This window comes from Coregonus lavaretus, assembly GCF_964263955.1.
Source record: "Coregonus lavaretus genome assembly, chromosome: 1".
NCBI classification, from domain to species: domain Eukaryota; kingdom Metazoa; phylum Chordata; class Actinopteri; order Salmoniformes; family Salmonidae; genus Coregonus; species Coregonus lavaretus.
In genome coordinates, this window is record NC_139988.1 from 27,593,660 (window position 1) to 27,616,837 (window position 23,178).

The 23,178-nt window shown below is 43.4% G+C and overlaps 3 protein-coding genes and 1 long non-coding RNA gene across 4 annotated transcripts; 1 reads left to right on the forward strand and 3 right to left on the reverse strand.

Annotated features, from left to right (window-relative positions):
* Positions 1 to 1,413: 1,413 nt before the first annotated feature.
* On the forward strand, positions 1,414 to 10,612 carry LOC311132152 (phosphatidylinositol 4-kinase type 2-alpha-like). The gene is made up of 9 exons (XM_084165372.1): positions 1,414 to 1,841; positions 6,130 to 6,330; positions 6,823 to 6,954; positions 7,461 to 7,614; positions 7,707 to 7,768; positions 7,915 to 8,014; positions 8,094 to 8,227; positions 8,434 to 8,493; positions 8,737 to 10,612. The coding sequence occupies exons 1-9, from the start codon at positions 1,518 to 1,520 to the stop codon at positions 8,896 to 8,898; spliced, it is 1,329 nt and encodes a 442-aa protein (XP_084021498.1). The 5' UTR covers positions 1,414 to 1,517; the 3' UTR covers positions 8,899 to 10,612.
* An 8,827-nt stretch (positions 10,613 to 19,439) lies between these two features.
* LOC311130863 (uncharacterized protein) lies at positions 19,440 to 20,971 on the reverse strand. Its single transcript, XM_084163673.1, has 4 exons — positions 20,111 to 20,971; positions 19,950 to 20,012; positions 19,808 to 19,873; positions 19,440 to 19,680 (listed from the first exon to the last, which is right to left on the reverse strand). The coding sequence occupies exons 1-4, from the start codon at positions 20,949 to 20,951 to the stop codon at positions 19,472 to 19,474; spliced, it is 1,179 nt and encodes a 392-aa protein (XP_084019799.1). The 5' UTR covers positions 20,952 to 20,971; the 3' UTR covers positions 19,440 to 19,471.
* A 177-nt stretch (positions 20,972 to 21,148) lies between these two features.
* Positions 21,149 to 22,036, reverse strand: LOC311132926 (uncharacterized protein; the record flags this gene model as incomplete). Its single annotated transcript, XM_084166314.1, has 3 exons — positions 21,830 to 22,036; positions 21,218 to 21,684; positions 21,149 to 21,183 (listed from the first exon to the last, which is right to left on the reverse strand). The coding sequence occupies exons 1-3, from the start codon at positions 21,853 to 21,855 to the stop codon at positions 21,149 to 21,151; spliced, it is 528 nt and encodes a 175-aa protein (XP_084022440.1). The 5' UTR covers positions 21,856 to 22,036.
* Positions 22,037 to 22,158: 122 nt separating this feature from the next.
* On the reverse strand, positions 22,159 to 22,968 carry LOC311131290. The gene is made up of 3 exons (XR_014613422.1): positions 22,913 to 22,968; positions 22,358 to 22,376; positions 22,159 to 22,205 (listed from the first exon to the last, which is right to left on the reverse strand). It is a non-coding gene; the product is annotated as an uncharacterized lncRNA (long non-coding RNA).
* Positions 22,969 to 23,178: the final 210 nt, after the last annotated feature.

Genomic DNA, 23,178 nt, shown 5'->3' on the forward strand with positions numbered 1-23,178 from the left:
TACTGTTATTTTATTTTACTTCTGCTCTTTTTTTCTCAACACTTTTTTGTTGTTGTTTTATTTTACTTTTTTATTTAAAATAAATGCACTGTTGGTTAAGGGCTGTAAGTAAGCATTTCACTGTAATGTCTGCACCTGTTGTATTCAGCGCATGTGGCCAATTAAATTTGATTTGATTTGATTATCTTACAAAGGTTGTGAGGTCAAATTGCCCCTACCCTGACCGACAGTCCCCTCACCCTATCACCAACCACCATCCCCTTTCCAATCCCCCTCCAGCAGAGGTGGGACTCCAGCCCCTTCACCACCTTTAAATACCCTCATCTGTCACTAATCAGTGTGGCAGACCTTACCAAGTGTTTTGTTACTAGACACCTTTTTTGTTGTAACCCTTCCCTTTGTGTGTTTTGGATGTGTTTATTTCTTAATTTATATTAGAATTTGGAGAACATGTCCTTTACTCATGTTTAAACCTATTGCCAAAGTTTTTTCACTGTAATATTATTTTAATGTTATTGAGATTCATGAGTATATTTGTTTATCTGCATTTGGTTTATATGAAATGACTACCATGTATGTTTTTGTTTCCTAGTTAACCATCCAATCCTTACATCCTCAACCTTGTTATCATTATCTTCAACAATTCAACTGAAGTAATAAACCAGGCAACAGCCCTTTGAACTGCTTACCACCATCTGTGTTTGAATGGACACACCACCATGATAGCCCTAACTCAAACCAACAGCAAGATAGTATTTTTACCACAACTCTGATCAGTTTTCACAGGTTGTAAAAGTTCACTATTACCAGATTCCCCCCTCCCAACCACACTTCAACATTTTTATTTTTATTTTATTTCACCTTTATTTAACCAGGTAAGCCAGTTGAGAACAAGTTCTCATTTACAACTGCGACCTGGCAGTTCATAACCACATATGTCTGGGAAAAATCCACTTGAACGCCCCTCTAACTGGCAATTACTGGTGGGAAACTCCTGTATCACCCATGAGCTCTGACTTCTCCCACATGCTGACCTCTGAGGTCACCTACTAAGGAAATGACCTTGATAACAGCATTTTCGGTGGTTAAATGCAACTACAAAACATTATTTATAAAAATCTATTAATATGGTTTTTGAACACTTTGTTTACAAGCATGAAAGCTGTACTTTTAGTTTATGGTTGACGCAGCGTTTCTCAACGAGTTCAAAGCACGTGAATGGATGAACTGGTATTTAAGACTTCACAACTGGTAATTGCCACTGTCTCACTTGGTTATAAACGCAGCATTGGACATGGGGCGGTACATCTAGGAGGCTGGGCAGGGAAAGCGCCAATCGCGAGTCTCTATTCAAAGTAGGCGTGTCTTTACGCGGAAAACGACGCTGTTTTGTTTGAAAGCTTGCCGAAGGCCAGAATCAGCAGCGTTGAAACAACAGCGTAGAAACAACTCGTCTGAGTCCCTCATCCTGGCTCCTATCTGTCCATTCGCCGACCCTTGGAATACCCCACTTTGGGATGGACGAAACGAGCCCCCTCGTTTCCCCTCTCCAGGACTCAATAGATTACAACTACTGCCAGAGCGATGCCACCAGTCCGAGAACGCCGGGTTCTGTTGTGCGAGTGTCGGCTGGGAGCCCCGGACGTAGCCGGGAGAGACAGCCGCTTTTGGACCGGGACAGAGGGAACTCTCCGCGGGATCCACACAGGAATGAGTTTCCGGACGACCCAGAATTTAGGGAGATCGTGAGGAAAGCAGAACAAGCCATTGAAGAAGAGATCTTTCCAGAGAGGATCTGCCAAGGATCCAGTGGTAGCTACTTCGTCAAAGACTCTCAAGGGGTGAGATAGACAAGCTTCTAGTTACTATGGTCTTTCTTTCTAGAGGGGCAGAGTGAGAGATGTAAAAATACAGACAGATAAACAGGGAGGGAGACGGATAGGGAGAGGATGCCATCTCTGTCATGTTTTAAAATGCCCTTTGTTTTCAAGTAAGTCATGTAATTCAGTTTCATGCAGCAACACCGTCACATGATTTAGCTTACTGTCTGTCTGCTCTGGCAACCTGCTGTTGCTCATTCTAGCCCTGACAGTGCAGTGATGTCATCATGTTCTGTATTGAGTTCCAGCATGTATCTGCAGTGTTGATTTTTGGGTGATGTAGCATTTGAGGTGAGCAATTTACACATGGTGGTTTGTTTCTAGCCCTGGTAGACTTTGCCATATAGTAGATACGGTATGTATACTGAACAAAAATATAAACGCAACATGTAAAGTGTTCCCATGTTTCATGAGGTAAAATAAAAGATCCCCGAAATTTTCAATTTTCTCAAATGTTGTGCACAAATTTGTTTACATCCATGTTAGTGAGCATTTCTCCTTTGCCAAGATAATCCATCCACCTGACAGGTGTGGCATATCAATAAACTGATTCAACAGCATGATCATTACACAGGTGCACAATAAAAGGCCACTCTAAAATGTGCCGTTTTGCCACAGATGTCTCAAGTTTTGAGGGTGTGTGCAATTGGCATGCTGACTGCAGGTATGTCCACCAGGGCTGTTGCCAGATAATTTAATGTTAATTTCTCTACCATAAGCCGCCTCCGTCGTTTTAGAGAAGTTGGCAGTATGTCTAACCGGCCTCACATCAACGGACCACGTGTAACCACGCCAGCCCAGGACCTCCACACCCGGCTTCTTTACCTGCGGGATCGTCTGAAACCAGCCACCCGGACAGCTGATGGAACTGTGGGTTTACACAACCGAAGAGTTTCTGCACAAACTGTCAGAAACAGTCTCAGGGAAGCTCATCCGCGTGCTCGTCGTCCTCACCAGGGTCTTGACCTGACTGCAGTTTGGAGTCATAACTGATTTCAGTGGGCAAATGCTTACCTTCGATGGCCACTGACACGCTTGAGAAGAGTGCTTTTCACGGATGAATCCTGGTTTCAACTGTACCGGGCAGATAGCAGGCAGCGTGTATGACGTTGTGTGGGCAAGTGGTTTGCTGATGTCAATGTTGTGAACATTGTGCCCCGTGTTGGTGGTGGTGGTGGGGTTATGGTTTGAGCAGGCATAAGCTACGGACAACAAACACAATTGCATTTTATCGATGGCAATTTGAATACACAGAGATACCGTGACGAGATCCTGAGGCCCATTGTCGTGCCATTCATCTGCCACCATCACCTCATGTTTCAGCATGATAATGCACGGCCCCATGTCGCAAGGATCTGTACACAATTCCTGGAAGCTGAAAATGTCCCAATTCTTCCATGGCCTGCATACTCACTAGACATGTCACCCATTGAGCATGTTTGGGATGCTCTGGATCAACATGTACGCCAGCGTGTTCCAATTCCCGCCAATATCCAGCAGCTTTGCACAGCCATTGAAGAGGAGTGGGACACATTCCACAAGTCACAATCAACAGCCTGATCAACTCTATGCAAAGGAGATGTCGCGCTGCATGAGGCAAATGGTGGTCACACCAGATACTGACTGGTTTTCTGATCCACGCCTATCTGTGACCCAACAGATGCATATCTGTATTCCCAGTCATGTGAAATCCATAGATTAGGGCCTAATGAATTTACTTCAATTGACTGATTTCCTCATATGAACTGTAACTGTAAAATCTTTGAAATTGTTTCATGTTGCGTTTATATTTTTGTTCAGTGTAGTTCCACCATGCCAGGCTGGGAGTGTGACTTGGCGGCATCTCAAATATAAAGAAGTTGCCCCCAGACACTGGTCTAAGGATAGAGACCTTGTAAAATCCTAGATGTGCCTTGGGGCAACTTCTAACACAAGCGTGGTGCAAAGTGCAAACAGGCCCAATCTCTCAAAGAGATTAGCTGTCACTATCAGTTCTCAGGCCTAAGCTAATTGTAATTTGCTGCCTTCCCTGTATAGAAAAGGTTGAGACATACTGTTATACAGGAGGCCTTTATGTAAGGCAGGCTGGGAGAGAATTGTACAGACATTCTATGCATTGTTCACATGTAAGTAAGATCGGCCCTAGACATGTCGGAGTCTTTTTTTTTTTTACCCATAGAAAATCAATTTTGCTTACTCTGTGTTTGTGTACCATGTAGGCTACTATCTGTGTGAAGATGTCGTAACTCAGGAGAAGTCATGTACTAGCAATCTGAATGGCTTAAGGGCCTCCATTTTCTCTCCAGAGGTATGCCTAGTAATAAGCATCCTCACACTCTTTGAAGAAGATGGCCACTCCATTTCCATTCCCTAGCCTCTCTCTCTCTCTCTCTCTCTCTCTCTCTCCCTGGATTATGTAGTCTCTCACTCTTTCCTTCTCTCTCTCCGGTCTCTCAATTGAACATGCTCAATAAACAGTTATTTTACTCTCCTATGGACCAGTGAACTATTTTAGACAACAGATATAACCTTATTACCAGGCACTGCCTCAGCCAAGGTTACATAGGCTGCGTTCCAGGGCATCTTTACTGCAGTCATGGGTGTTTCCTCACGAAACTAGGACAAAACAATACCATTATTTTTTGGGGTTTTCACCAAATGTAACCCGTGGAAGGTCCTTTCGAGGAAGGATTATTGACATTTATTTGGCATTTGTATCTTAGAGTATAATTGAGAAATAATTAATTGAATTTGGAATATTTGTGACATTTTGTCCTTATCCAGGCCTCCTTTAACATAATGTTTCCTCTGGCTAAATCCATTTGAAATCAATGACTTTTTGACAGCATCTCTTTTGATTTAGACAAAACTTTCCATACATGTTTGCCCATGGAAGAAGTGGTTAGAAAGTGACTTTTTGGACCTGAATGCCAAAACATCAAAGTTGACCCATTTTTCATACCCCACCATACCATGACACATACACTACATGGCCAAAAGTACGTGGACACACCTTCAAATTAGTAGCAGGTGACCCAATGTGGGTTTGTGACTATGATTTCCCATTCTGGCAAAATGTCACAAATATTACAACTTCAATGAATTATTTCTCAGTTATGCTTTAAGATACAAATGTAAAATATATGTCAACAGTCCTTCCTCCAAAAGGACCATTCTATGGATTAAATCTCTTTCGTGAGGAGTCACCCATATGTAGCGGAGGCGAGACGGAGTCACGCTTTCATGTTGAGGTAGCCCTGCCTGCTACTTCACAAATCAGTGTCACCCTCAGCCCAAGAGGGAATTTACTCTTGGTCTAATAGTTATGGCATTGTGGGAGACTGGGGTCCAGATCCCACTCTTAACACATGAGAAGATTGCTAAACCATATAAATGTGGTTCCAGAGATGCTAAACACTTATCCAGGTGTTGTGAGATCTCATCATCTGGCACAGCCAGCGAAACTGCATTTAAAACGACCTGGAACGTACCCATAGAATAAAAAGCTAGCCTCAGTCTCTGTGCTGCTCCCTCCACAGTGAATCATGTGAGGAAACTTAAGTTAATCTGATTGACTTTTAATGGGTTGCGAAACCATTCCCATTCCAGCTCGTTAGCCCCAGCCTGCAGGTTCTGTTGTACCATGAATCACCCTCTGATGGCAGATGTTGTGTGATGTCACTTCCTCTGACATCATCACTCACCTTTTATGGATTATAAGGACTGAGGGGGCTGTCATGGTTAGAAGAGGGACAGGGTAGACGTTGCCTGTTGGCACAGATCTAGGGTCAGATTTTACATTTACATTTTACATTTACATTTTAGTCATTTAGCTTTGTTTACCACATGATATGATCCTCCTGAGCAGTCTTTGTACACAGTAACAGTGTGCCTTTTGAGATGAACCAACATCATTAGTGTGTCGTGAAGATTTGGGTTGAAATCTAAAAATAGTAGAGGAGTGAGAGTGAGCCACTGTGTTCTGTCGAACTTTGTACTCCTTTAAAACTGCAGTGTGGTTTCAGATGAGATTGTATTTTATTGTGCAGAAATATGCTTTGCATGAAATACTCCATAAAAAAGGGAGACAGCCTAATGAGTTACATATGATGTTTTACTATTTCATTTTTCATAGCTATAGGATCATGTTAGATGCATTATTCTCTCTCTCTCTCGCGCTACAAGTAAAGAATATTAGTAGCGTGTAACAAGTACCAATAATAATCTGTCTGTCTGTCTGTGTGTGTAGAAGGTCATCGGTGTGTTCAAGCCTAAGACCGAGGAGCCGTACGGTCAGCTGAACCCAAAGTGGACCAAGTGGCTCCAGAAGCTGTGTTGTCCCTGTTGCTTCGGACGGGACTGTCTGGTCCTGAACCAGGGCTATCTGTCTGAGGCCGGGGCCAGTCTGGTCGACCAAAAACTAGAGCTCAATATTGTGCCGCGGACCAAGGTAGGAAGGGTTACAGGCAGACATTAGAGCTGGGATTATAAACCGACAATTATCGACACCGAACAAACCAACAATTTATCGATAATAACGTAGTCAAGTAGCCTTTACTAGAGGAATGTAAAGTTTGAAATTAAGTAGGCCTAAGTCTGCTAATATGGGTTATTGCTAACAGGACTTAATAATAATAATAATAATAATAATAATAATAATAATAATAATAACATTCAAAGCAGCAGGAGGAGTAGTTTTAAGGGTAATATAAACAAGTAAGTGATGCTTATTAATATCATAAAAGTATTGTTCAATGTATCGTTATCGTGACAATTCAGGCAATTTATTGTGATATGGATTTTTGTCCATATTGCCCAGCTCTAGCAGACACACACACACACACACACACACACACAGAAAGGATGTGCTAATAATTGACTCTTATCTCTCGCTCTTTCTTTCTCTCTCTCTCTTTCTTTCTTTCTTTCTTTCTTCCTTTAGGTGGTGTACCTGGCCAGTGATACGTTTAACTACAATGCTATAGACAGAGTCAAGTCTCGGGGAAAGAGGCTAGCTCTGGAGAAAGTTCCCAAAGTGGGACAGCGCTTCCACAGAATAGGCCTCCCTCCTAAGGTAGGTAGGACTTCTGCCTGGGGTTCAGAACCTACAACTGGGTCCTGTTCATTAGGCATGAAACTGGAGAAAACAGTCCAAAACAGTAAGGTACTACCTGAACTTGTCCAATAAGAAACACTCATTTAGTTTTTCACTGTACAACGTTTAGAAACGTTTTGCTACAGTGTGCTTTAATGAACACGACCCTGGTGATTTCTGTATCTGCTTTAAAGTTTAGACAACAATTCATGCCTCATAGTGTTGTTGACTAATTCTTACCAACCAACGGCTCCAGGAGCAGTTGATTAATTGAATCAGGTGTTCTAGTGCTGGGTTAGAACAAAAGCCTGCACACCCCATGGGTCCACAGGACCAGAGTTGAAGAACACTGCCCTGAAAGTAAATAATATTGTAACACTTAAAGCCTGCAGGTATAATCATTTAAAACTTCTTATAAGCATGTATAAGCCTTTATAATGTCTTAGAATAATGCTTATACATAATACATTTCACACATGGCTCAGGTGGGATCCTTCCAGTTGTTTGTGGAGGGCTACAAAGACGCAGACTATTGGCTGAGACGGTTTGAGGCGGAGCCTCTTCAAGAGAACACCAATCGGCAGCTGCAGCTTCAGTTCGAGAGACTGGTGGTCCTCGATTACATAATCAGGAACACAGGTGTGTGTGTGATTCATGTGTGCGTGCATAGAGAAATGTATGGCTGAATTTGATTTATTGTAGCTTAATGATGATGCTGTTGACACTTGCAGATCGGGGGAACGACAACTGGCTGTTAAAATATGACTGTCCAATGGACATGGAAGGGAAACGGGTGAGTAGACTAATAAAATATTATTTAAACCTAGAGATTTCAACCTGCAGCATTAGTTTTATAGGAACTTCAAAAAAAAATGGGAAACTAGAATGTTTTCCTTTCTTTTTTTCTGTCTGTCTGTCTGTCTGTGTTTCTTTGTGTAGGACACCGACTGGGTGGTGGTAAAGGAGCCTATCATCAGACTGGCAGCCATAGACAACGGCCTGGCCTTCCCAATCAAACACCCCGACTCATGGAGAGCCTGTGAGTCTCACAAACCACACACACAGAGAGACACAGAGAGAGGAACACAAACAAACTACTTTATTCCTCCTCTGTGTAGATCCATTCTACTGGGTGTGGCTGTCCCAGGCTAAGGTTCCTTTCTCTCAGGAGATTAGGGACCTGGTTCTGCCCAAACTGGCCGACCCCAACTTCATCAAAGACCTGGAGGAAGACCTCTACGAACTCTTTAAGGTTAGCAGGGGGTTTCATTTGCCTGGTCGCAGATCTGTTTTTGCAGTTCTACCAATTCCTATGGACAGCACAAACATATCTGGGACCAATATATATTTTTTTTATGGCCTTGAAGTCACAACAAAGTTCTATTCTGTCATCCTCACAACACTGACTGCATCATGCCAGCATTATTTAAGTAAAGCTGTGTTGTGTGTATCCTACAGAAGGATCCAGGTTTTGATAGAGGGCAGTTCCACAAACAGATAGCTGTGATGAGAGGACAGGTGCGTTGTTGGGGGAATACCTGGACAGTGTCAGTATTTGTCTTTATGTTGTCAGACTATTACCCTGAGTGTGTGTGAAATTGTACGTGTGCATGTGGGCGTGTGCGTATGCTAAGTTATGCTGAAGCTCTGTATGTTTCTGTCACCAGATCTTGATTATGTAAATGCATGTGTGTGTGTGTGTGTGTGTGTGTGTGTCTGTTTGTGTAAACCTATGCTGAAACTATATGTCTCTACCACCAGATCCTGAACCTGAGCCAGGCCCTGAAGGAGAGTAAGACTCCGCTACACCTGGTTCAGATGCCCCCAGTCATAGTGGAGACAGCCAGAGCACCACAGAGAGCCAACAGTGAGTCCTACACACAGAGCTTCCAGAGCAGGAAACCCTTCTTTACCTGGTGGTAGAGGAGGAGGAGGAGGAGGAGGAGGAGGAGGAGGAGGCCAAGTAGAAGAGGATGCAAGAGGGGGAATGAAGGAGATTCAGGAGGGAGGAAGAATGGATAGGGTAGGAGGAGAAGAGAGGAAGAGGAGAAAGGAGGAATGAACCAGATTGAGAGACTGAAGAGTGGAGAGACAAAGGCCAAGTAGAGGAGTATAAGAGAGAAAGAGGAGGAGAAGAGCATCGTCCAAAAACCTCTGCCTTACTCCTGTTTCATCAGCCAGTAAAGCTCTTCCCCTCTCCCGCTCCATAGCCAATAAGAAGCCAGGTAGGTTTATACTTTCCCTGGAACCCATCACAGACACAGTTCTGCTTTAACTACAGACATTCACCAGAAAGATAGGAAGGAGGTAGAGAGAGGTGGCGGTAAAGAGAGAGGTGTAGAGGAAGTAAGGAGATATAGAGAAAGGGAGGAGTTACATTGAGTAGAGAGAGAATGAGTTTGTCTAGTGTCAATTTTCAGAAAGAACGAAAAGTATGTTATGTTAAGACAGTTGGGTAGCCCTACACTGGTAGCTGGCTGAAAGATGATTATAAAGACCAAAAACTGTGAAAGGCTCCAACTATAGCAGAGGTTCCCAATTGCCAATTGATGGTTCCATTGTAGCATTCTCTTTCAGTGACTGAATGTACAAAATGTCAAAATATGGTAGTCCAATCCAACCCATCCAAGTGCACAGAAAAAGTTTTTACCTAAGGCTAAACATTTCAGCCCCAACTCTTCACTTTCCTTACGAAGTTACAGCCTTAGTAGCATCTCTATTGGAAGCATGGCATTACCATGAAATGTATGGCTGTAGCTAGCAAGCAGATAAGAAGCCAAGTGTCCTGACATTTGCAGTTATTTTTTTATGGTCTATTAGGTTTGCAAAATTCTGGTAACTATCCCAAAATTCCTAGGTTTTCCAGAAATCCTGGTTGGAAAATTACGGAATCCCTGCTTATGCCCTTCTGATTCCGGGAGTCCTTCAACCAGAAAAACCTAAAGTTACTGTAATTTTGCAACCCTATGGTGTATGAATGCTGTGGTCAGACATTCAGCGTTTGGGGCCTTATTTGAATGAGTCTCTTTCTTTGATCCAGAAGAACCTGACTGTAGTAGCCTGGTTGAACCAGACTGAACACTGCACTCACCATTGTCAACACTTCAGTGTTAAGTCTGGGTTAACCAGGCTGACTTTAGGGCCAGGTTATAGGTGGTATTCACTACTCACATTGTAGTCGACTAGGTTTGAACTGCAGATTGAACTGGGCCATGTTCATTAGGGCACACTGTAGCAGGATGTTTTGCAACAGAAAAAATGCAAATAAGCCAGATAGAACCTTCTCATTTCACTCCTTTTCTGGCACTTTTATTCATTTCGTGCCTACTGAACATAACCCAGGCAACAGTACCTGTTGTTATGGGCATGTGATGGCAGCTCTGTGGCACCACCTAGAGGAGGACTGCAATGTAGTTGGTTTCAAACACGCACATTGCCTGTCATGCCTGTTATCCCACATCTCATTATATGTCTTTGTTACGTTGATGTTTTTGTTTATGTGTTCGTTTTTTAAATTGATATTTCATGCTGTAGCAACCAAACTGTTCTACTAATGTATTGCATTGACAATGCACTGTACAAATTGTATGTAATGTATTACAGAATGAAATGCATAAAGAATTGTACTATTCCATTATCAGGGTCTCTTGTACTTTTCTTGTCTTGTAGGCTGCATACTGATTTTCTACCCTTCTCCCAAAGTGTTCAAGTAGTGTGCACTTGCACACTTTATCACATGGTGGAAACTCAATCCACACCAATCATATGATTTTAAATCCAGAGAGGGCAGAGAATTGGATGACAGACTTGGTTTAGTTTTACTTTTTAATTTTAAAGGAATGTTGAAAGTTAAAATGATGTTCTGCAAAATCCTTCCAATGTTCACCAGAGGGAGAACGTTCACAGAGAAGAAACCATTTATCATGAGTCGGCTCAGAGAGCAAGGAGGTTGGAGGCACCTTAATTGGAGAGGACGGGCTCATAGTAATGTCTGGAACAGAATTAATGGAATGGTATCAAACTCATGAACTCATGGAAAGCACGTGTTTGATACCATTTAATTAACTCCATTCCAGCCATTATTATGAGCTGTCCTCCCATCAGCAGCCTCCTGTGTCAGAGAGACTTTACTGTGTAACTGTATTCAGTGGTGTGAAACGTTCTGAATGTTGCAGATAGAAAAAGAAAGAACAGGGCTGACAATTTCCTCTTCTACTGCTGCGTTTTTTCACTAATTGGTCTTTTGACCAATCAGATCTGAAAAAGATCTGATGTTAAAAGATCTGATGTGGAAAGGGTGGTGCGGACAGCCCAGTACATCAAGGGGGGGCCGAGCTCCCTGCAATCCAGGACCTCTATATCAGGCGGTGTGAAAGGATGGCCTGAAAAATTGTTATATCTCCAGCCACACAAGCCATCGACTGTTCTCTCTGCTACTGCACGGCAAGCAGTACCGGAGCATCAAGACTGACACCAACAGCCTCCTGAACAGCTTCTATCCCCAAGCCATAAGACTGGTAAATAGCAAACAAAATGGCTACATGGACTATCTGCATTGACCCTTCTATTTTATTGTTTATTTTTGCACTGTCTGTATGCACACTACACACTCACTCACACTGACACTCCAACACATATACACACACACACACACTTAATTTGCTCACACACTCATACTGACTACACACGCACACATACTTGCATACAAAGGGAAGCACAGCCGCGAGCTGCCCAGTGACACAAGACTTCCAGATGAGCTAAACCACTTCTATGCTCGCTTCGAGGCAAGCAACACTGAAGCATGCATGAGAGCACCAGCTGTTCCGGATGACTATGTGATCACGCTCTCCGTAGCCAATGTGAGTAAGACTTTTAAGCAGGTCAACATTCATAAGGCCGCAGGGCCAGACGGATTACCAGGACTTGTACTCCGAACATGTGCTGACCAACTGGCAAGTGTCTTCACTGACATTTTCAACATGTCCCTGACTGAGTCTGTAATACCAACATGTTTCAAGCAGACCACCATAGTCCCCGTGCCCAAGGACACTAGGATAACCTGCCTAAATGACTACCGACCCGTAGCACTGACGTCTGTAGCCATGAAGTGCTTTGAAAGGCTGGTCATGGCTCACATCAACACCATTATCCCAGAAACCCTAGACCCACTCCAATTTGCATACTGCCCCAACAGATCCACAGATGATGCAATCTCTATTGCACTCCACACTGCCCTTTCCCACCTGGACAAGAGGAACACCTACGTGAGAATGCTATTAATTGACTACAGCTCAGCATTCAACACCATAGTGCCCTCAAAGCTCATCACTAAGCTAAGGATCCTGGGACTAAACACCTCCCTCTGCAACTGGATCCTGGACTTCCTGACGGGCCGCCCCCAGGTGGTAAGGGTAGGTAACAACACACCGGCCACACTGATCCTCAACACGGGGGCCCCTCAGGGGTGCGTGCTCAGTCCCCTCCTGTACTCCCTGTTCACCCATGACTGCATGGCCTGGCACGACTCCAACACCATCATTAAGTTTGCCGATGACACAACAGTGGTAGGCCTGATCACCGACAACGATGAGACCGCCTATAGGGAGGAGGTCAGAGACCTGGCCGTGTGGTGCCAGGATAACAACCTCTCCCTCAACGTGACCAAGACAAAGGAGATGATTGTGGACTACAGCAAAAAAAAAAGAGGACTGAGCACGCCCCCATTCTCATCGACGGGGCTGTAGTGGAACAGGTTGAGAGCTTCAAGTTCCTTGGTGTCCACATCACCAATGAACTATCATGGTCCAAACACACCAAGACAGTCGTGAAGAGTGCATGACAAAGCCTATTCCCCCTCAGGAGACTGAAAAGATTTGGCATGGGTCCTCAAATCCTCAAAAGATTCTACAGCTGCACCATCGAGAGCATCCTGAGTGGTTGCATCACCGCCTGGTATGGCAACTGCTCGGCCTCCGACCGCAAGGCACTACAGAGGGTAGTGCGTACGGCCCAGTACATCACTGGGGCCAAGCTTCCTGCCATCCAGGACCTCTATACCAGGCGGTGTCAGGGGAAGGCCCTCAAAATTGTCAAAGACTCCAGCCACCCTAGTTATAGACTGTTCTCTCTGCTACCGCACGGCAAGCGGTACCGGAGTGCCAAGTCTAGGTCCAAAAGACTTCTCAACAGCTTCTACCCCCAAGCCATAAGACTCCTGAACAACTAATCATGGCTACCCGGACTATTTGCATTGTCCCCCCCACCCCGACCCCATCTTTCTACGCTGCTGCTACTCTGTTAATTATTTATGCATAGTCACTTTAACTCTACCCACATGTACATATTACTTCAACTACCTCAATTAGCCGGTGCCCCCGCACATTGACTCTGCACCGGTACCCCCCTGTATATATAGCCTCCCTACTGTTACTTTTTTTCTCAACATTTTTGTTGTTGTTTTATTTAACTTTTTTTATTAAAAAATAAATGCACTGTTGGTTAAGGGCTGTAAGTGAGCATTTCACTGTAATGTCTGCACCTGTTGTATTCGGCGCATGTGGCAAATAAAATTAGATTTTATTTTATTTGACAATCATCATATATGCTGCTGCTATTCTGTTTGTCATATATCCTGATGCCTAGTCACCTTACCCCTGTACATATCTAACCCTACCACTCCAGGATCGCTGCACATTGTAAATATGGTAATGGCACTGAATCTGGAAATGACCCTTTGTATATACTTTCTCTTTTTGAATTTTTGAATGTGTTTTACAATACAAAACATACACATACAAACAACAGCATACAGACGCACACAAATATCAACGACCTAACACACGCCCAAACCCACCTGCTCACACACCCATCTCCAGCTCCCGCATCACTCTCCGCCACATGGCCTCAAACTATACCATTTTGTTTCTCTCCATCGCCCACGTACTTTCAACATTTAGATAATAAAGCATTTGACCTTTCCATTGTGTTAACGATAGAGGATTGGTTGATTTCCAGTTTTTAAGTATATGTTTTTTAAAGATGATTGGTGAGAAAAGTATCGTCCAACCCATCAGGTAGCTCACTGCTCCCTCATATGCCATGTCTTGAAATATGCAGACAGACGGATTAAAAGTACATTTACATTGTAATAATTCTGGCAGCCAACTTTCTAACTCCGCCCATAACTTTTGGACTTCATAGCATTCCCAGAAGGCATGGATTATTGAGTCATTGTTAGTTTTACACCTAAGACATAACTCTGCCGTTGTGCTGTAGAATTTGTGAAGTTTGTCTCTTGTATAATACATTTTATAGATTCGTTTATACTGGATTAAGCGTACATTTTCGTTATCTGTAATTTCATTAGTTATGTTCTAACATTCCCTCCATCTTGTGCCAATATTAGTTATTTTAAGTCTTGGTTACAATAGTTTATATATTTTTTGAAGATTGTCATTGGGGTAGGCTCACCGCAATGTTTTGTGTATCTTACTATGAATATCATTTTCTGACTCATAGGTTTCCCTCAAGATTTCTCTGATGTCTAAAAAATGTCTAATAGAAATGTCGTGATATTAAACTTTTTAAGTTGCATGTATTTTAAATAATGTATTGGTCAGTCCAAAATTGCTTTTGAATTCTGTCATGGAAATAAATGTGTTTCCTATTATCAAGTCATTTGTTGAATTCTGGAAAGTTATCCAAGGATTGTTCAATAGGGTTGTGCTTTTAGGGAGTGTTATTGGTTCTTGTATATTACGTTTCATTTTCTTCCATATTGTTATAGTGTTCTTAGCTATGAAGTTGTTAATGTTCTTCGCTTTATCCTTTGAAAATAGACACGTGAAAAGATTCTGGGGATGAGCAAGCGCATCTTCAATATGCACCCATTGTTCCTCTTTAGTGTATTTAACTATATGTCACAAGTAAAAGCCCTGGGTGGCGAGTTGATACAATTCCAAGTCTGGAAGGTTAAAACCACCCTCAGACTTAGAATTAAAAAGAAGGTTTTACATTTCCCTATGAGTTTTATTTGCCCTTATGACAGAGTATACTTTAAAAAAAAAGAATGTCTTTGGTGGGGTTATTGGTATTACCGAGAATAAATATAAAAACTTTGGGAGCCATGCCATTCTGAAGAGGTTTATTCTACCTGTAAGATTTATGGGAAGATTGTTCTATTTAATTAGATCTGCTTTCATATTGTTGAGTAATGGGAAAAGTTACCTTTATATATTTGTTGTTTGTTGCCACTTATTAAGCATCCTGAGTATTTTATATTTTTTGTGGTCCACATAAAGGATTGCTGTAGATCATGAGTCATTATTTTTCCTATTGCCATTATTTTGATTGTTTCCACTTTAATTTTATATCCTGAAGTTATAGAGAATTCTGAAAATATTTTTAGCAGGCTTTGGTTTTTCCATTTATGTTTTGAGGTTGGACTTTAAAACGTATAGCTCATTAGCACGTAGGGTGCATCGATTGGTGTTGCCTCGTTAGTCAGTATGTGTTACACCTGTGCTGGTTGCCATCTTGAAAGGTGTTGCCATCTCTGGGAAAGTGTTTCACCTGTGCTGCCCCAGGTGCTATTTAAGAGTGGCTGGCCCAATGCTCGGGTTGTCTTGAGAGAAATAGAGGGTCAACACCTTTAGTTGGCGCTCCCTATTTGATTTCTAGAAAAACATGCCATTGTCTAATTTCCCAGATTTAGTTTTGCTCCACCTTTTTTGTTTGCTTCCTGTCTTTAAGTTTGGTGTGTTTTATTTTTTTGTTTGCCGCCTTGGGCAAATTTAGTGGGCACTCATGATGTGTGTCTTTTAGGTTCCAGTTGTTGTTGCTAGGCAACTTTCAGTGAACACCCCCATGAGTGCCTTTCAGAACCCCTCATGTTTTGGTTGTTGATCAGTGACACTTTGTTAGTTCCCTCTTCTGTTTGAGTGACATTTTTGGTTTTCTTGCTGGGGAACGTAACAAAATGGGGGCTCGTCCGGGATCTTGTTTCCCATGAGTATGGTAGTTGTTCTAGTCACCTACTCGGAAGCTCTGCTGTGGCCAGATATTTGAGTGTTCAAAATACACTTTTGTGATAGTTTCTGTCACTGACATCGACCCTGAGGGGTTATAAGATTGGCAGAATCATTTTGAAAGTTGCGTAAACGCACAGGCTAATATATTTTTTTTAAAGACATGGACTTTAAGTTGGAAGCATTTGTGGAAAACCCTACATGGAAGATACTAGATACATGTACAAAGGCAAATCTGCTCATAATTTCAAGGCATTATGACATCAAAGTGGCATCTGGCGATCCAAAAGTAGTAGTCAAAGAGTTGATCGGTACTGCTTAGGTGGAGGAGGAAATCCTTCCAGAGAGGGAGGTTGATGAAAAGGGTAGTAGGGTGAGTCCTGTAGACGTGCAACTGCCAGAGGTCGAACTAAAGGCAAAGTTGGAGCAATAGAAATTAGAGCTTGAGCACAAGGGAAAGAGAACGTGAGGAGAGATTGGCGCAATAGAAATTTGAGTTGGAGCACAGGGAAAGACAAGATGATCGTGCAGCCAAAGAACGAGAATGTGCAGCCAGACTAGAACAAGAAGAAAGTGCGCATGCCATTCGATTGAAAGAGATGGAGCTGGAAGCGCGACAAAGGCAGATGTATCTGGAAGTACTCCGAATGCAGTCAGGCCATCCTACACCCTCAACAGAGTTTGATCTTGGTCGGAACAGCCGGCTTGTACTGCCTTTCAACGATAAGGAGGTAGATGTATATTTTACTTTGTTTGAGGGGATTGCTACATCCCTAAAATGGCCGTGAGGTATTTGGTCACTGCTCCGCCAAAGGGTTCTTGTAGGAAAAGCTCAAAGTGTACGCCGCTTTATCTCTTGACCAGAGTTCAGATTATGGCACTGTTAAAGCTGCTATCCTTCGGGCTTATGAGTTGGTCGCAGAGGCATACAGACAACAGTTCAGTAAATTACGAAAGACAGAATCACAAAGCCAAGTTCGCAAGGAAATAAGCATGTATTTTTGATCGGTGGTGTGATTCTCAAGAAGTCAAGGACCTTGAGGATTTAAAGACACTCATACTTCTCGAGCAGTTCAAGAATTGCCTTCACGAAAGGATTGCGACCTACATTTATGAGCACAAGGATCTCACTCTTGAGAAAGCAGCAGTTCTTGCAGATGAGTTTGTGTTGACACATACAGTGCATTCGGAAAGTATTCAGACCCCTTGACTTTTTCCACATTTTGTTACGTTACAGCCTTATTCTAAAATGGATTACATTTTTAAAATCCACAGCAATCTACACACAATAACCCATAATGACAATGCGAAAACAGGTTTCTAGAAATTCTTGCAAATGTATTTAAAATACAAAACAGAAATACCTTATTTACATGAGTATTCAGACCCTTTGCTATGAGACTCAATATTGAGCTCAGGTGCATCCTTTTTCCATTGATCATCCTTGATGTTTCTACAACTTGATTGGAGTCCACCTGTGGTAAATTAAATTGATTGGACATGATTTGGAAAGGCACACACCTGTCTATATAAGGTCCCACAGTTGACAGCTCATGTCAGAGCAAAAACCAAGCCATGAGGTCGAAGGAATTGTCTGTAGAGCTCTGAGACAGGATTAGGTCGAGGCACAGATCTGGGGAAGGGTACCAAAAAATGTCTGCAGCATTGAAGGTCCCCAAGAATACAGTGGCCTCCATCATTCTTAAATGGAAGAAGTTTGGAACCACCTAGACTCTTCCTAGAGCTGGCCGCCCGGCCAAACTGAGCAATCGGGGGAGAAGGGCCTTGGTCAGGGAGGTGACCAAGAACCTGATGGTCACTCTGACAGAGCTCTAGATTTCCTCTGTGGAGATGGGAGAACCTTCCAAAAGGACAACCATCTCTGCAGCACTCCACCAATCAGGCCTTTGTGGTAGAGTGGCCAGACGGAAGCCACTCCTTGCCAAAATGCACCTAAAGACTCTAAGACCATGAGAAACCAAGATTGAACTCTTTGGCCTGAATGCCAAGCGTCACGTCTGGAGGAAACCTGGCACCATCCCTATGGTGAAGCATGGTGGTGGCAGCATCATGCTGTGGGAATGTTTTTCAGCGGCAGGGACTGGGAGACTAGTCAGGATCGAGGCAAAGATGAACAGAGCAAAGTACAGAGAGATCCTTGATGAAAATCTGCTCCAGAGCGCTTAGGACCTCAGACTGGGGCGAAGGTTCACCTTCCAACAGGACAACGACCCTAAGCACACAGCCAAGACAACGCAGGAGTGGCTTCGGGACAAGTCTCTGAATGATCGAACATCTCTGGAGAGACCTGAAAATAGCTGTGCAGCAACGCTCTCCATCCAACCTGACAGAGCTTGAGAGGATCTGCAGAGAAGAATGGGAGAAACTCCCCAAATACAGATGTGCCAAGCTTGTAGCGTCATACCCAAGAAGACTTGATGCTGTAATCGCTGCTGAAGGTGCTTCAACAAAATACTGATTAAAGGGTCTGAATACTTATGTAAATGTGATATTTATGTTTTTTATTTTTAATAAATTAGCACACATTTCTAAAAACCATTATGGGGTATTGTGTGTAGATTGATGAGGAATAAAAACATTTTTTTTTTTTGAATAAGGCTGTAACGTAACAAAATGTGGAAAAAAATCAAGGGGTCTGAATACTTTCCGAAGGCACTGTAAAACTACCTTCACAAACAAATTAGCCTTTGTTATCCCTACGCAAAAAGCAATCCAGAGAAGTAATCTCCTACTGCGAGGTTTCAGTCCATTTCTACAGTGCCCAAAGATAAAGATCGACAGGAAACTGTAGCGTAGAATCCCGTATTATCGGCATATTCAACAGCGTTTAAGAAATATATTACCTTCAACAGTGTTATCTTGTGATCAAGCCTTCAATGTTTTGTGATTATTGGTGTCGTAAAAATGTTAGCTAACGGTTTAGCAATTAGCAAGTTTGACATTTCATTTGAAAATATTACTGTTATCTGCTTTTGATAAGCGGTTTAGCAAATAAATACGTCCCGTATTATCTGTATACGGCCCCCAGTTATTGGGCACCTTACTATTTTGTTCAATTACAAGATATATCCATTTAATTTTGTTGAAAAAAGAGACACCAACCACGTACCCGAAGTGTTTTTTTGATGATTTGCCTGTCAACTTTTCATTGCGTAGCCCAGTGCGCCCTCTTGTGGACTCTTAAAAAATGGTTCTTCACCAACATATTCAGTGTTGTAACCAAATGAAATATGAGTATTAATAATTTACATCAAATACACTTTAATTTCAGTTATGTGCATTAACATAAAACAATGAAAACACTGTTGGAGTTTGTGTTGCAGAGGTGCACTTGGAAAGTAAAGGAAGAAATACACAAGATGGGTTCAATAAATATATATATTATATTTTAGACATTTCTTTTTTTGAACAAATAAATAATTTCATATGAACACAAACAAAACAAACAATTAAATCTCGACCTCCATCCCTATATTGTCACAAAAATCACAATAAAAATCCAGCTCCACCGCTACCTCTGGATCCCACTGCACACACCTGCAGTGGAACCAGTGCTGGCAAAAGTCACAGCACACCCATGGCACCTCGGATCTACACTCCTGAGGGGAGCTTGCAGGCGGATCACGCTCCCCGCAGCGAGCACAGCAGGTGGTGTCTTCTTTTATAAAAAAATTAAATAATAATAATACAAATTGATTAATATGGTTTTGCAAAATGTAGAAGTTCTTCAACAACAATAGTAATTGATACAACTGAGAGAGCGAGAAAAACAGATTATGAAGTACCTGAGAGTTGTGCAATGGGTGGTGTGACAGATGTGACCAGTGTAGCTTTTCTCTTCCATTTCTGTGCTGCAGTTTGAGAAAAAGTAGTGTTAGATAGAGCATGTTGCATGAAAACCCTTTTCAACTTTTTTTACATCAATACCTCTGGAGGAAGCTGCAGAGGTTTTGGAGGAGGCGGAGATGACTTGAGGGCTGGTGCTATGTACTGTAGATATATAAAGATATATATATATATTTTTTACATTGCTGTTTTATAAAACAGATAACAAACAGTCATTTTTTCGTAATTTAACATTTGTTTACCTGTGGAGGTGGTGGTATTCAAATTGCAGGGGGCAGGGACACCAGACGAGGCTGCTATGGTAGTGTGACCAGGGGAGACGGAGGAGGCAGTTGGTCCAGAGGAGGCCGTGTTGGTGGTGACAGACATGGGGGGTGGTGTGCATTGGGGTGGTGGTGGACAAAACCGCCGACGATGGCTTGGAGGAGCTGGTGTTTGTAATGGTGGGGTTGAGGGGCCGACGATGGTGTGGCCGGGAGAGTAGGCATGTGGCCTTCTTCTGCAGCTGGGGACTCCGGCGGCTCCTACAGGTGTTGCACTGGCAGTGGTGATGCAGCTGTCAGGAGTGGTTCCAGCAGGGGGTCCAGCAGAGGCGATGGCGTCAATGGTCTCATCCATGGCAGCCCTCTCCTGTGCCCTCTGTGTTCTGAGGGCTGCCCGACGCTCTTTCTCCTCTGCCCCGGCCCTCTCCTTCTCACCCCTCTCCTGCCACTGGCGAGTGTATTCCTCCCCGGTGAGGCATGTGGCGACCACAGGGAGTCTTCTGTATCGGTCCAGCCGATACTTCAGGACAGTAAGGATGTGCCCCAGGTCCTTCGCTATCAGCCCCCCCTCTATTAGGGGGTGCTCTTCTAGAGCTAGGGATAGGACTGGAGCAGCGGCTGGGACTGGGGCAGGGGCTGAGGGTCCTCCTGTGGTCGCTGGGGAGGAGGTGCTGATGGATGGCACAGTGCTGCTGGTTCCAGTAGAGGCGGTGTTGGGACCCGGTAGGGTCCGAGACGGCATTAAACGGGACCCTTCAATGGCTGAAGGGTCAAAAGGGAAGAGGCCACACTTCTTAAACCCTTCCACCACATAGCGCATGTCCTTGCATCGCTGGTACGGGTAGCGGAATACTCTGGCAAATTCTGATTTGTTTACCATGTAGGAGTGGTCAAAATGGCTAAGGTCTCCAGCTACCTTGGAGAACTCAGCCTTTAAAGGGCCAAAGTATGCCACGTCCAGCGGCTGCAGGACATGGGTGCAGTGTGGTGGAAGACAAAGAAGTATAACCCCTTCCCTTAGTGCCGCTGCGAGCACTTCCGGGTCCATGTGGCTCTTGTGCCCATCGAAGAGGAGAAGAAGAGGGCGCTCTTTCACTGCATACTTAATGAAGTGCTGAAACCACTTCCTGAACAGGTCCCCGTCAATGTAGCCACTGCTTGACCGTCCATACAAGGCTTGGGGGGGGCCTCCCAGTGTGTAGTGGCCACCGGGGAAACACTTGGGGTAGATGATAAACGGGGGGACGTCCTCCCCAGTTGCGTTGAAGCAGGCCAGCACTGTGATGTGCTCCTTGGTCCCCGGAGCCTGCTGGTACACGTGTTTTGCGCCCCGGGGAGCCAGCATTTGTCTGGGTTTCTCCCTCAACCCACTCTCCTCCAAGTGCTTCTCATAAGAAGTGAAGAAGGTGTCCATCGTCGGACGTGTGGCACACTCAGCTCTCCCCCTATCCAGGGTGTCCGGCCTCCTCATGCTTAGGTTCTTGTGCCTCCTCCTGAACATTTCCCACCACCTCTTCCCCAGTGGTGGGATTGTTTCCCCTGGGTGCCGAAACCTACACTAGAATAGAATATATAATTGTCCATCCAGGATGAAAATGTTTGTTTTGGCATCACCATACACATACACATTTACATCACACACATTGAGAACAGTCAGTCCACCAATCTACATACATAAACACATAGAACACCAAATACCTGCGTATTTTGTCGGCATATTTCATCAGCCTCTGTCTGGTGAAGGGGAACCCATGGCTGGCGCAGTAGATACAGTACTGCACCAGAGACTTTTCATCCTCTGGTGCAAGCAATGTGGGTGGTCCACTGCGACAACCATGGGTCACCCGGCCGCTCAGCCTGTCCGCCAGGGTCTGCCGAGGTACACCATGCACCTTGGTAGATAAGAAAAGAAAACTGTTACTAGCAGATAAAATTCACATACACATGGTAATCTCCTAAAAACAAAAGATGCCTAACCTTGGCAGCCTGGCGGATAGCCATCCCTGCCCCGCAGTCCTCCTTGGCATGGAACATGTCCACCTCACTCCACTGCTTCCTCTTGACTTTCTCCATGCTGCAGTGGTAAATACATGTAGCTAAATAACTTGGCATACTATACACATTTTAGAAAGATAACTCAATCTGAATATGTATAAACATTTACATTTCAAAGCTAAGGCATTGAAAGGTGATGAAAGTTTTCACAATAACTGAAAGTGTACCCACGTTTTTTGTTTGATGTTATCTGTAATGAAAATTAGTGTCCCAATTAGTGTAATATTGATGCATACATTGTACCATTTAACTAAATACTGCCTCTATGTAGCTGTTGTAAGATGAAACATAGCCAACAGTGATAGGTGTCAAAAAGTTCATGGTTCAAATTTCCAAATACATTTTTGCAGATTGTGCAAAACGCCTCCGTCAGAGGACTCCAATTTTGATACGGTAAAGCTTGACAACATGCAGCTGTTTTCGTAATATGTATTATCTAACACTTACAATTTCTTTCCTTTTTGCTTACTTAGCAGTTCTATCAACATTTAGCAACTAAGATAGCAACATTAGAAAATCCGTTAGCTATATTTCAGAGGTAAAAAGTTGGATATTAAATTAGGTGTGGTCTGTCGCGCAGTCGAATTTTACAATATGCAGCGTGTTCCACAAAATGTGTACATATAACTTTTTTGAAAACTCTCAAAACCTAACTTAACTTACATAAATTGCACTGAAAATCGGTGGTCAGCTAGCTAAAAGGGTGTCGTTAGTCACAAAACTTACCGTTATTTTTCAGTCCATTTAAATGTTGAGCTCGAGGTGATTCAGTCCTCCAACCGCTAGAGAGTGTCTGAGGTCAGGGGGTGTCTGATGTTTGGGGAAAATTAGCTAGTCCCCTGTAGCTCAGTTGGTAGAGCATGGCGCTTGCAACGCCAGGGTTGTGGGTTCGTTTTCCACGGGGGGCCAGTATGAAAATGTATGCACTCACTAACTGTAAGTCACTCTGGATAAGAGCGTCTGCTAAATGACTAAAATGTAAAATGAAACTG

Coding starts and splice junctions, on each gene's coding strand:
- LOC311132152 (XM_084165372.1), top strand. CDS start 1,518: ATGGACGAAACGAGCCCCCTCGTTTCCCCTCTCCAGGACTCAATAGAT. Junction 1,842..6,129: donor TCGTCAAAGACTCTCAAGGG/GTGAGATAGACA, acceptor CTGTGTGTGTAG/AAGGTCATCGGTGTGTTCAA. Junction 6,331..6,822: donor ATATTGTGCCGCGGACCAAG/GTAGGAAGGGTT, acceptor TTCTTCCTTTAG/GTGGTGTACCTGGCCAGTGA.
- LOC311130863 (XM_084163673.1), bottom strand. CDS start 20,951: ATGCGCTATGTGGTGGAAGGGTTTAAGAAGTGTGGCCTCTTCCCTTTT. Junction 20,013..20,110: donor GAATACCACCACCTCCACAG/GTAAACAAATGT, acceptor ATATATCTACAG/TACATAGCACCAGCCCTCAA. Junction 19,681..19,807: donor ACCCATTGCACAACTCTCAG/GTACTTCATAAT, acceptor TTTTTATAAAAG/AAGACACCACCTGCTGTGCT.